The sequence below is a fragment of the Cucurbita moschata genome, unplaced genomic scaffold (assembly GCF_002738365.1).
Source record: "Cucurbita moschata cultivar Rifu unplaced genomic scaffold, Cmos_1.0 Cmo_Scf00009, whole genome shotgun sequence".
Lineage (NCBI taxonomy): Eukaryota > Viridiplantae > Streptophyta > Magnoliopsida > Cucurbitales > Cucurbitaceae > Cucurbita > Cucurbita moschata.
Window position 1 is genome coordinate 4,629,389 of NW_019268525.1, and position 12,324 is coordinate 4,641,712.

Sequence of the window (12,324 nt, forward strand, 5' to 3'; positions counted from 1 at the left end):
AAAAAAAAAAAAAAAAAAAAAAAAAAAAAAAAAAAAAAAAAAAAAAAAAAAAAAAAAAAAAGAGTCAAAATGGACAAGATAAAACACATACACTGTTTCAATAATTGCAGAGAGTTGAGAGGAGAAGATTACTATACAAGACACATCACCCAGAACTCACATAACTGATAACTTCAACAACGAAGGTAAAGGGAAAAAGTGAACGCATACTACCTAATACGAAAATTTCAGCTAATTACAGAAAATGCCATTAAAAATGCTGGTAGAAATAAACACAAAATCTAATTTTTTAACCATGTTGACAATCTATTAACGCTTCAAACCCCGTTTCACATGAATCAACATCCATACCAAAACAAAACTCCCATGTCATGGAACAAATACTTCTACGCAGTACAGAAATAACATAATTAGCCTTTCAATCAATATCACAACAGCTTAAAAAGTCACAAAATTGAAACTACAACCAAAATCTAAAAAACGGCATGACATGCCATATAAAACCTAGCCCGAAAAGCGAAAACAAAGAGGAAGAACGGGCATAGATCTGTGGAGAAATCGGGCAACAAAGCAGAAGCAAAAATACACACGAAACAGCTAAACAACGCGATCCAATGGAATAATCGGCGCAGGGCAAGCAGGAGGTGCGCGGAGAAGGGTCAAATAACCTGTTGAAGCTCAGAGATAGGATGCAGAATCAGAGGTCCTTCGCAAATTGCAGGTGAGGCGAGAGAAAAAGAAAAAAGAAAATCTATGGTTCAGAAATGGCTACTTGGCCCAACAATGTTGGATGGGCTCCTGTGGCGTGTAGTGTTTGCTTGGCCCTATGTGGTTCGGTTCGGTCCGGTCTTGAATTAAAATGGCTGAACCAATTGTGCAAAAACCGGCAATTAGAGCTAATATAAATTTGTTTGTCATGTAATATCAATTTTAATATAAATTGACGTCATAATTCATGCTTACAAATATTCTAACTAAATTGAAAAAGAATTTCAATTGATACATATTTAAAAGACAATAGTAATCTTAATCTCCTTTGTCAAAAATAATAGTATATAGAGATTTTAAAAAGAAAAAAAAAAAGAGAAAAAAAGGCAATTTTAATTCGCAATTAATTAAAAACAAGTAATTAGAGCGAAGTTTACTCTCCTCCATGATCTCATATTTAGTAAGAAAAAAGGCAATTCCTTTCTACGTTCCTATTCTCAATGGCCTTAATCGATCTCTCTTTCTCTCCTTCTCTTCTCTGTTCTTCCATTGTTTTCTTCTTCATCAAACCCTTTCCACGCACATTTCCATGTCTTCTCTCTTCCTCTATAGAGAGACAGACAATCAAACCGCACACACATAACACAAACACACAGCTTTCACAATTTTAGGATACCAGAATCCCTCGCAAACATAAACCATGTTGCAGAGAGCTGCAAGCAATGCTTATTCATGGTGGTGGGCAAGCCACATCAGGACCAAACAGTCCAAATGGATGGAGCAGAATCTTCTAGGTTCATCTCTCTTTTCTCTCCTTTCTCTCATCTGGGTTTTCTTTTTTCTTTTTTTTTTTCTCTGTTTCTGATATGGACGGCATATGCTTTTGTGATTTGATCTGCATATCTAATTCTACATTGTTCTTCATTTTTCTTGACAACGTTTAGCGTCGTTTTTTCTCTGATTTTTCTTGGGTAAGATCGTGTTCTGGATGTCCTAAATGTTTTGTTCTCAAAGTTTAAGGATTCCCATTTGGAATTGGATCATATAATCAATTGCCCAGATCGATCCACGTCTCATTGATTAATCATGAGAAATGAAAGTTTCTGCAAATTGCAGATATGGAGGAAAAGGTCCAACACGCATTGAAGTTGATAGAAGAAGATGGAGATTCATTTGCGCGGAGGGCCGAAATGTATTATAAAAAGAGGCCAGAGCTGATATACTTCGTGGAGGAATCTTACAGAGCTTACAGAGCTTTGGCTGAACGCTATGATCACATTTCAACTGAGCTGCAGAATGCGAACAACACGATTGCTTCGGTTTTCCCGGAGCAAGTTGAGTTCGCGATGGATGAGGAAGATGAAGAATCCATGCCTAAATTCTCCAAGAAGTCACCTCACATGAACAGAGGAAACATCCCAAAAGTTCCCAAGGCCCCTGCTGATTTGAAGTCTGTCATTACGACAGCGACGAAGAAGTTGAAGCCCAAAAAGATCTCAAATTTTGCAGCTGCAGCTTCGACAGTCGCTAAATCCGGGTTGGAGAAACGACAGGCATTGGATGAGATTGACAAGCTGCAGAAACATATCTTGTCATTACAAACAGAGAAGGAGTTCTTGAAGAGCTCTTACGAAAGCCAGCTTGGAAGGTATTGGGAGATCGAGAATCAGATCAAGGAGATGCAAGACAGAGTTTTCAGCTTGCAAGATGAGTTTGGAGAGGGAATCGTTATTGAAGACGACGAGGCTCGTAATTTGATGGCAAACACTGCTTTGAAATCCTGCCAAGAAACATTGATTCAGTTGGAGGATAAACAGGAGAGATCAGCTGAGGAAGCAAGAACAGAGTCTGAAAGGATTAATGAAGCAAGAAAGAGATTAGATTCTATCAAAGGTGAGCTTCATGGTGACAGACCCAATGAGGAGAAGCAAAAACCAGTAGTTCCTGAAGAGGTTAACATTCGTGTAGAAGAGAAACAGAAAGCAGAGGAATTACGCGAAAAAATCAAGCAGCAGTTGGAGGGCAGTGCATGTGTTACCATGACAGACATGGCTGAAAATATTGATGAGCTTGTAACCAAGGTGATCAGCTTAGAAACCGCCTTCTCTTCTCAGACCGCTCTTATCAAACAGTTAAGATCAGAAACCAACAACCTGCAAACACAGATACGAACTCTGGAAGATGGGAAGACATCCATAATTGATGGAAACAACATTCTACAACAGAAGCTAAAGGATACGGAGACGAAACTGAGTGCGCTTCAGAATCTGAACCAGAAACTTGAGAATGAGAAAACCAATTTCCAATCCCAAATAATCGAGGCACATCGTAATCTTGATCATCTTTCTGGTAAACTGCCGAGCATACAGCAAGATGAGGATTCCAAGCCAGGATCTTCCGTAAACATGGTGCAGCTTGAACAACCAGAGAAGTTGAAAGCTGATGAAGAGCCAAAGCCAAAATCTTTAGTAAGCATGGTGCAGGTCCAACAAGGAGAGGAAGTTGCTGGTGTAAAGTTAGGTGCAAGTGGAGCAGATACAGAGCTGAAACAGCCCAATGAGGGTTCTGATAATCCAAAACAAATGGGATCAGTTGAAGAGTGTCAGGTAACAGCTTCGAGGAGAAATGAGGAAGCAATCAATGAAATGAAAGCATCCCCTAAAGAATTGGAATCACAGAATTTGGAAGGTAAATCTGAGGAAGCTGATGCAAGTAGCATGAACAGAAATGAAAACAACATTTGTCCAGTTCGGATGGATTCTCGAAATGTGCGAAGAAGTTCTAAGAAACTTGGTGTTAGTAATGCTTCTAGAAGTCTAAGAGTTGTTGATATTAGGGATGCAGATGCTGCTGTCAAAAGTGGGGAAGTAATTGCTCAAACCTTGTCAGTGAATGCTGCAGACAATCCCAAGAAAAATGAGGCTGATGGGTCTGCTACAAGTCTTGTAGAAGTTGTTGAAACCAAGGCTAATTCACAGCATACAGCAGGTGGTCATGAGGAAGCTAGAGTGAATACCACTGATAGAAGTCAAGTAGAAGTTCAAATCCAGGACCGATCACAGAGTTCAAAAGGTAGCTATGAGGACTCCAATGCAGATGCTGCTGTCAAAAGTGAGAAAGTAATTGCTCAAACCTTGTCTGGTTCTGGTTCTGCTAGAAAGCTTGTGGGAGTTGTTCAAACCGAGGCTAATTCACAGCACTCAGAAGGTGATCGTGAGGAAGCTAGAGTGAATAACACCTCTGGAGGTCAAGTAGAAGAAGTCCAAATCCAGGACGAATCAAAGAGTTCAAAAGGTAGTTATGATGAATCCAATGCAGGCAACACAGCCAAAGGTCCGGAAGGAATTGTTGTCGACTTGTCGGTTGGCAATCCCGAGAAGAACGACGATAATGGTTCCCCTGGAAATGGAAGAGAAGTTAAAGTAGAGAATAAGAAGAAGAAGAAGATGATGAAGAAGATAATGAAGAGGAATTGTTCAGAGGCAATTAATATAGAAAAAGACGAAGAATTGCAAGTAGTGAATGAAGTAGATGAACCAAATTGGCAGCAGTTGTTCTTGAGTGGAATAGAAGACAGGGAAAAAGCTCTCCTGACAGAGTACACTAGAACTCTTCGAAATTTCAAGGACGCAAAGAAGAAGCTGATCGAAATGGATGAAAAGGATCGTGATCATCTTCAAACATTAAAGCAGCTAAATGAATTAAAAACTGTAAACGCGTTGAAGGATCAAGAAATCAGATCATTGCACCATAAATTGGATCTGATGCAGAAATGTTTCAATGAAAACAGGGAATCAATGGATTTAAGCGAGCAGAAAATTGGGACAGACGACCAGAAAACCTCAAATGATCAAAGTGAGGAAACCAATAAAACAACGAACGGTAAAGCAGGTCGGAGAAAAAGACTGACACGTCAAGATGTATCGAATGACAATTTGGCATTTGACATCAGTAAGTTTCTAGTACAACAACCAGAGACGACAACGTCAGAGATCGAAGAAAGACTCCGGATGAGAATTGATGAACTTCTGGAGGAAAATTTAGACTTCTGGTTGAAGTTCAGCGCTACTTTCCATCAGATACAGCAATTCGAAACTGGGATTCAGGATCTAAAAACGGAAGTGACAAAGCTTCAAGAAAAAGGGAAGAGACAGGATGTGAGTGGGAGTGGGAACTTCTCGTTGAGATCAGAGGCGCGGCCATTGTACAAACACTTGAGGGAGATACAGAATGAACTCAACATCTGGTCGGATAAAAGTGGGGAATTGAAAGAGGAGCTGGAGGACAGATTTACATCACTGTGCAACATTCAAGAGGAAATAACAGCGGGATTGAAGGCAAGCGCGGAGGATGATGATTTCTCATTCACCAGCTACCAAGCTGCCAAGTTTCAAGGGGAGGTTTTGAACATGAAACAAGAGAATAATAAAGTGGCGGATGAATTGCAAGCAGCTTTAGATCACATAGGATCACTTCAATATGAGGTAGAGACAAATCTGGCAAAGTTGAACGAGGAGTTCAGACTTTCAGGGTCGAGGCAGGAAACTCCTTCACAGCTGACACACTCGGAAAGCAGAAACAGAGTTCCTTTACGTTCGTTCATCTTCGGCGTCAAACCAAAGAAGCAATCCATCTTCTCCGGGATGGCACCTGTTATGCAAAAGAAGTATTATGCTTTGAAAACAGGCAATCTGTAAATTCTTTGTTTTGCATCCCACTTTCCACATCTTTTGTTTCTTTTGGTCTTCTGCAATTTTTGGCAGAAGTGAGATTTTCCTAGACTCGTGTTGTTGTGTAAGCTTGTTTTTTAAGTTCATCTGGAAAAATACACATCATCACTTAAATTCTCTGTTCATATCATGGGCTAATAATAATTAGCCCTTGATTGAATTTTGATATCAATCAGCGCAGTACTTTCACATCTGTTGTTCCACATTCAATCAAACACGTCAAAATCTCAAGGATATTCATGGGGTGTTAACATTACAAAATTCATCAACTTCCTACAAATAACAAGTTTTGTTTTTCCATACCAAAAACCCACCACCCTACCTCTTTCCTTGTACCTACTTTCAAAGGGGTTAAGAGTTGAACTACAGTCATTTTGGATAAAGATCCAGGTTACCCAGACAGCATCGACAAACTAATCGGGTCATGTGTTAGCTACATTTTACTACGATCATCATATCAGTAAATGCCAAAATTCTAATACTGGTGAGGCCAAACAAAAAACTCGGCTGCTTGAGGTGCCATGGTAGATGCTCCAATGGCTGGGGTGGTCGACTCCGACGAGCCGAGAGGGTTAGGTTGAAGATGATGGAAGTAATTATGGTGATACAGCATGGCTGCAGTATCATATGGAATTCCACAGGGGATGGGTGGCATAGACTGAATAGGGGCGCCGAAGTTGATGCTGTTGCTTCCACTGCTGCATTGGGCTGCTTGATCATGATTTGATATCTGCTTCTGATCCGATTCAAGGCAAAGCTTCAGCCTTTTTGCAGCTCCCCCAATTGGCAGTGCACTCTTCGCAATAGCCTCCACATCGTATCGATTCATCTCGAAGTTCGTCACCGCATTCAAACCCCTAAACTTGATCGCTGCTATATCATACGCCTCAGCAGCTTCCTCCTCAGTAGCTACAAGAGAATTGTCATATGCTAGTTAGCATTAAACATAAACATAATCAAAACATATTTCCCACATTCACAAACCTACCAAATGTCCCGAGATACAAATCCTTATTCCCTGCAACACGCCCAATCCTCGCCTGCCATCGACCTTGCTGATGATGCCTCGTCACACCTCTGTAAATAGATGCACCCCTCGAAAAACCACTGCTTTTTCTGAAGCCCAAACAAGAATTTTCAGCAAACAAACAAAGGAAAACAAAACAAAAACAAAATAACCCAAAACTTACCTTCGCAAAGATGCAATAAACTCTTGCTTGGTGACATGTTTCATCTCTTCCAATTCTTTGGCGTAATTCGAAACCTAAGAGACGAAACCCGGAAAGGGACAAAAAAATGAGTGAACAAAAAGTTAGAAAAACACTATGGATGATATAGAAGTGTATATAGTTACCATATTACAATTCTATGGAAAGAGTGTATGTATATATATATATATATAAATTACAGGAAAATTGGTGGTTGCAGTGGGACCCCAGTACTTCAAAGCCGCCAAATCATAAGCCCTAGCTGCCTTATCTTCCTTATCATACCCACCTGCAAAAATATGATTCATAAACTCAATAAATAATTTGTATATAAATGTGGAAAAAGAAAACATAGGCAAAAAAAGGGAAGAAATTTGATACCTAAATAAACTGAAGAACAAAGGTTGAAATCAGCAGCGCAGATATTATGCAAAAAAAAGACAATTCATAAACTCTTAGTAATAGTCAAACAAACAAATAAACAAATAGTAAAAGCACGTGAGTAGCATGTGATACCAGTTTAGGCTCATGAACACTTTCCAAATTTGTTCATAACATTCTGAATGCTTTCCTAATACAAGAATATTCCCCCAAGACAAACTAGATTTGAGAGAAACACACCCATTATACAAAAACCCAACACACAAATCCGACCGTTCGGTCGAAAATTGGAGCATCATAAAGTTTTAACAACATTGGACATCAGTAAGTTGGAAAATAGTGGTTTGGTCAAACCGTAGTAAGGAGGAGGAGGAAGAAAGCAAAAGCAAAAGTAAAAAAGCGTAAAAACTGATCAGAAGAAATAAGATGAGAAAGAGGCAGGCAGAGTAGTGAGTGAGTACAGACTCATGGATGTGGGTCGCATCAAAGTGACCACTAATTAACTCTCTCTCTCTTTCTCTCAGCAGAGAAAGAGAAAAATAAATGAAGCAAAATGGCGGCACATCTGATCAAATCAATCAAAACAACAAATATATATATATATATATATATATATAAACATAAAAGAAGAAGAGTAGTCGGAACTGAAAATGGGAAAAAAGTACACATTACATATACCATCACTCAATCATAATAAAAAAGAGTCTGATATGATATGATATGATAAGAACCCAACTTCTCTTTATTAATTCATTTCTCTCTCTCTCTTTCAAATCCCCCATTAAATGAAATCTCTGAAACTCCCTCATGCATGCAGCAAAACCCTCTTCTTTTTTAATTCTCTTTTCAGCCTTTTTCTTAGCCTAATGCCCTCCTCTATAATACACGCCTGCCTGCCTGCCCCTGCCTCCCCTACACTCTGTTCTCTTCCTCTTCTACTAAGTAATAACACTATGATTTGGCAACTTCTTCAAAACCCCATTAACAAAAATTAGAAAAGACTTTTTTTTTTTTTAATGGGTTTTTTATAAGAGAGAGAGAGAGAGAGAGAGAGAAAGAAAGAAACCTTGACGTCCTTTCCTAGCCTGACCCTCTCTTCTACAGCTGTTATCCCATAGATGCGCCTCGTATCTACCCGTCCATCTGTGCCTGCAAAATCAAACACCAACGTTTACAAAACTCCACCTTTCACCTCCTTCTTCTTCTGCTTTCTTTATTACATACATACATACATACATACATACATACATACATACATACATGCTGATCCAACTCTACTACTAACTCAATACACTCTATTCCAAACCTTAACTTCATAGAATACAACTATATTTACCACTACACCCCAAAAACAAGTGATTCCTAATACCAACACTGTTTCTTTCTTTAATCATGAAATAAAATGTGTTGATTGTTTAAGTACTGACCTAGTGACTCCTCTGTAAATTGACGTTCGCTGGCCAAAAGTGTCGGCAATTTTCTTGGACGAATCGGAGTCAACCGCCACGACACCCCCAGCTGCCACCGTGTCAGAGCTCTGTGCGACGGCGAGGGAAAGAGCACCCGTGGGGCAGCTAGAGAAAGTCCCCAACTCATTTCTAACCGAAGACTCAATAGAATGAGCACCGGCCGCGATCTGGGTTCTCCCCATAGAAGCCGAATCGTCCACTTCAGAGCCGGAGTTCCCAGAAAAAGCACGAAACGCCGCAATGGTTTTGAGATCCTGTTGGTCCCCAAAATAGGGTGCCGAGCCATGGTCGTAAATATGAGTCAAAGACGAATCTTGAGTCTCCGTCTGGCTGTCGGAATACCGCACCATCGACGAGGAATCGCCGAGGAAATCTTCCAGTTTGGGTTGGTGGTGGGTTTGTGGATGAAGATAGCTCGTATAAATGGCGGGTGTCGATTGATTATGATGATCTTCTTTGATAACCTCATTGTTTTCATCTCCATCCATGAAGAAAAGTTGGGATGATGATTTGGGGTGAGCATTAGTACTATTACTCCATCCTTCAATTAAAAAAAAACCCATATCGAAATTAGTCAAATACAAACTCCCCAAAAAAAAAGAATCGATTTTGACAAAAAAATTTCATTTAATCAGTGATCATCTGAAATGGGAATCCGAAATTACTCAAAACCCAGTACAGAACAATCACTTTCTAGCACTGTCTCAGCATCCAAACAGAAAATAAGCAAAAAAAAAGGGAAAAAAAAGAATACCATTATTGGAGTAGAAGTTGTCCAAGAGATAGTGAGGAGAGGCGGTGGAGGAGGTTTCATAAGGAACAAACTGAGAGTCAGCAGAGCGAAGCATTTCAATGGGAGAGAGGGAAAAGGAAAGCCAGTTAGTCGCAGGAGCCATTAGTTTATGGTGTTGAGAAAAAAAGGTATTGAAACTATGTTCAACCTTCTTGTTTGGTGATGAATCTGAGAAGCATAGGATCACGTTATAAACAAACAAAAAAAACGAGAAGAAAATGAAAAAGAAAGAAACCGAAGCTTTTTTTTTTTTTTTTTTACCTTAACAGAGAGTGCGTTACTGAAATAGAAGAGCTCCCATATCAGGAGAATCACTACGAGAATCACGAAGCTGACCAAACCCCAATTACAAATAAAAAGGAAGACTTTTGTGTAACACTTATCGATTTGGGTTCAAACCCTTGTTTCTGTTTGTAAAGAAGAAGAAGAAGACGAAGAAGAAGAAATGCATGCAGTAAAAGGCAAGGGATTTGGAAGCAGGAGGAGGAGGAGGTGGAGGTTTATAAGGGGGAGATGGAAGCGGTTCAACTTGCCAACCGGCATTCAAGACTTGAATAAATAAATTCAATTAAATTAAAATAAACAAATAAAAAAGGGAATTTAAAAAATGAATGCAAAAAAGAGGAGAGAGTAGTAGTAGAGAAGCGACTTTTGGCACTGCGCTGAAGAAATTTTGTCTGAAACAAGGTCGCGAAACATCCGGGCTACTGCAAAATCTCCTCCTCCTCCTCCTCCTTCTTAGCTTATAATGTTTAGTTAGTTTATGAAGATTATGCATTCAAATGTGTATTCATAATATCTATAGTTTAAATTCACTGTAAATTCTTGTTTTCCATCAACTCCACTGACCAATGGATTAGAGTGATAATATTACCCACTTGTCATGCATGCACATCACCTACTTATCACTTAATTACTTCTCCTCACTCCGTGTGATTTCTCTTCCCTGGACATTTCTTTCTTTTACTTTCACTTTTTTTTTTAAATTTAAATTTAAATTGAAATATAATTTTTGAATATAGAATTAATAATTGAAGTAATTAAGAGTAGGAAAGTGATATTAAAATGGAATATTGGGAGGCAGATATTGCAGAAACCATATGCCCTTCCCTCTCTCAATTTTAATATGCATGTGCTCATGAAACAACTACCTAATTATTGCCTTTTTTTTATTTATATTTTAAAAAAATAAATAAGTAAGTAAATAGAGAAATTAGTCTCATTTTTCTCTACTCCCATAATCATTTCATAAACTCAAATTAATTGATTTAAATTAATTGATTTAAATTAATTGATTTAAATTAATTGATTTAAATTAATTGATTTAAATTAATTGATTACACAGACCTATATCAATTAATTAATCAATTCAACTTACCTTTTTTAACTGAGGGAACCCCTTTCTCTTCTGCCTGCGGTCAAACGCAACCTATTTCCCCCTAATATATACTTTTTCAAATACTATCTAATATTATATTACTTTCCCACCATGCATGCCCCAATTTTTTATTTTTATTAAAACATTATTTTTGCTTTTAAACCAATTTTTAACTAAATCTTAAAAAATAATAATTGCTCCTATTTTCAAGGTTTGACTAAAATTTCATAATTATTTAAGAAAATAAATAACAAGAAGTTTGTTAAGTAAAAAACCGTAGAAAAAAAATTTTCATTAATGGAGCCATTGTGTAACCGTTTTTTTTTTCTTAATAAAATAAATAGGAAATAGGAAAATAAGTAGAAAGTGATATGATTATTTGTAGAGTTCCAAAATATTTAATATTTTTGTTTATTTAAAAACAAAACAAAATATAAAAGCAGAAACAAATTTACATAGCATGTTTAAAAAAGCACACTATACTGGCAGCAGCTCTATAAACAATATAAAAGTTCTGACATATTTAAACATAGGTTAAATTATGGTGACTATCCATATCATCCTAATTCTATACTATTAATATACATTACTAAATTAAAATAGATTTTATGATAATTGATATTTTTTTTCTTTTAAGTAAAAAAAAAAAAGTTGGCGACCAATGACCGAAAAAAGCGGAAGAAAAAGGGTAGAAAAGGATTAATTTGGCGCTGTGAAAACAAAGTTCATCCCCCCATTTTATGGCAAGTAATTTGGCAACCCCAATATTGTTATTATTATTATTATTATTTTTTTAATAAAAAAAAAAGGGTTTGTAGAAAGCAGTGCCAGTGTTTTAAACGGTGTGTTTTGACGACGTTGGCATGCCGACCATCCTCCCACCCTCCCGCAATTCCTTCCCGCTTTTTCTCCTCCTCCTCTCCCCCCCACCCCTAATTAAATCACCCTACCATCTAATCTTTCACCTTATAACCCCTAATTTCACCTATTTTACCCTTTCATTTTAACCACTTACTCTCTCTTTTTTTTAATTTAATAATAACCCCTAAGTTCCGTCATATTTGTTACTCATTTCTTTACAAATCCCAAACAATAGGTGGAGTTGATAATGTATTTTCTCTTTTAAAAGCTTTCTTAAGATTTCAAAAACCATATTAAAGTATAAAATATAGTGTAATAGCATGGAAAACTGGAAATGCAATTTTGCGAGCTTCATAGGGGCATTAAAGTAGAAGTCTCATAAGATTATATTTTTTTAAAAAATGTTTGTAAACGACAAAATTTAATGCACATTTTTGGGTTTAAGGTAGGGATTTGTTGTGAGTTGAAGTTCCATTAATAAACAAATCATATTAATATTTCCATTAAGGTTGGATTTGGAGTTTAATTATTTGGAAATAGCTTTTTGTGTTTGATTATTGGAAAGAGGGTGAGATAGAGAGCGACATAATTGGATGGAGGTGTTGGTTAATAGACCTACACAACCTTTATTTTTCTTTTGGGGTTTCTAAACTTGTTCATATGTTTAAAAACAATTATGCACCTTTTCATATAATATAATCTTCTTCTTGCCTTTTATTTTTAAAAGGATACTGCGGGTGTTTATGCTTTTTTTTTTTTTTTTTTTTTTTTTTTTTTTTTTTTTTTTTTTTTTTTT

The 12,324-nt window shown here is 37.3% G+C and overlaps 3 protein-coding genes across 6 annotated transcripts in view; 1 reads left to right on the top strand and 2 right to left on the bottom strand.

Annotated features, from left to right (window-relative positions):
• LOC111447710 (cytochrome c1-2, heme protein, mitochondrial-like) overlaps positions 1–792 on the bottom strand; it is a 5,812-nt gene extending 5,020 nt beyond the window's left edge. The window contains exon 1 of one of the 4 annotated variants that reach the window (XM_023087008.1): positions 669–792. The gene's annotated coding sequence lies outside the window, so the exon portion shown is untranslated. Of the gene's footprint in view, positions 1–494; positions 520–586 lie in introns of those variants that run through there. The other 3 variants (XM_023087009.1, XM_023087011.1, XM_023087010.1) reach the window with 3 other exon arrangements.
• A 367-nt stretch (positions 793–1,159) lies between these two features.
• Positions 1,160–5,563, top strand: LOC111447773 (protein NETWORKED 2D-like). The gene is made up of 2 exons (XM_023087105.1): positions 1,160–1,502; positions 1,825–5,563. Exons 1-2 carry the CDS (start codon positions 1,409–1,411, stop codon positions 5,403–5,405), a joined length of 3,675 nt encoding a protein of 1,224 aa, XP_022942873.1. The 5' UTR covers positions 1,160–1,408; the 3' UTR covers positions 5,406–5,563.
• A 94-nt stretch (positions 5,564–5,657) lies between these two features.
• LOC111447774 (AP2-like ethylene-responsive transcription factor AIL6) lies at positions 5,658–9,748 on the bottom strand. Its single transcript, XM_023087106.1, has 9 exons — positions 9,551–9,748; positions 9,251–9,457; positions 8,455–9,037; positions 8,094–8,176; positions 7,028–7,036; positions 6,847–6,935; positions 6,629–6,702; positions 6,427–6,554; positions 5,658–6,347 (listed from the first exon to the last, which is right to left on the bottom strand). Exons 2-9 carry the CDS (start codon positions 9,390–9,392, stop codon positions 5,914–5,916), a joined length of 1,542 nt encoding a protein of 513 aa, XP_022942874.1. The 5' UTR covers positions 9,393–9,457; positions 9,551–9,748; the 3' UTR covers positions 5,658–5,913.
• Between the last annotated feature and the right edge of the window lie 2,576 nt (positions 9,749–12,324).

What these genes read in the sequence shown, in the direction of transcription:
- LOC111447773 (XM_023087105.1), top strand. Translation starts at nt 1,409, where the DNA reads ATGTTGCAGAGAGCTGCAAGCAATGCTTATTCATGGTGGTGGGCAAGC. An exon ending in GATGGAGCAGAATCTTCTAG is followed by an intron (nt 1,503 to 1,824) that starts GTTCATCTCTCT and finishes TGCAAATTGCAG; the next exon opens with ATATGGAGGAAAAGGTCCAA.
- LOC111447774 (XM_023087106.1), bottom strand. Translation starts at nt 9,392, where the DNA reads ATGGCTCCTGCGACTAACTGGCTTTCCTTTTCCCTCTCTCCCATTGAA. An exon ending in CTGCAACCACCAATTTTCCT is followed by an intron (nt 6,703 to 6,846) that starts GTAATTTATATA and finishes TTCGTCTCTTAG; the next exon opens with GTTTCGAATTACGCCAAAGA. An exon ending in TTTATTGCATCTTTGCGAAG is followed by an intron (nt 6,555 to 6,628) that starts GTAAGTTTTGGG and finishes TTTGGGCTTCAG; the next exon opens with AAAAAGCAGTGGTTTTTCGA.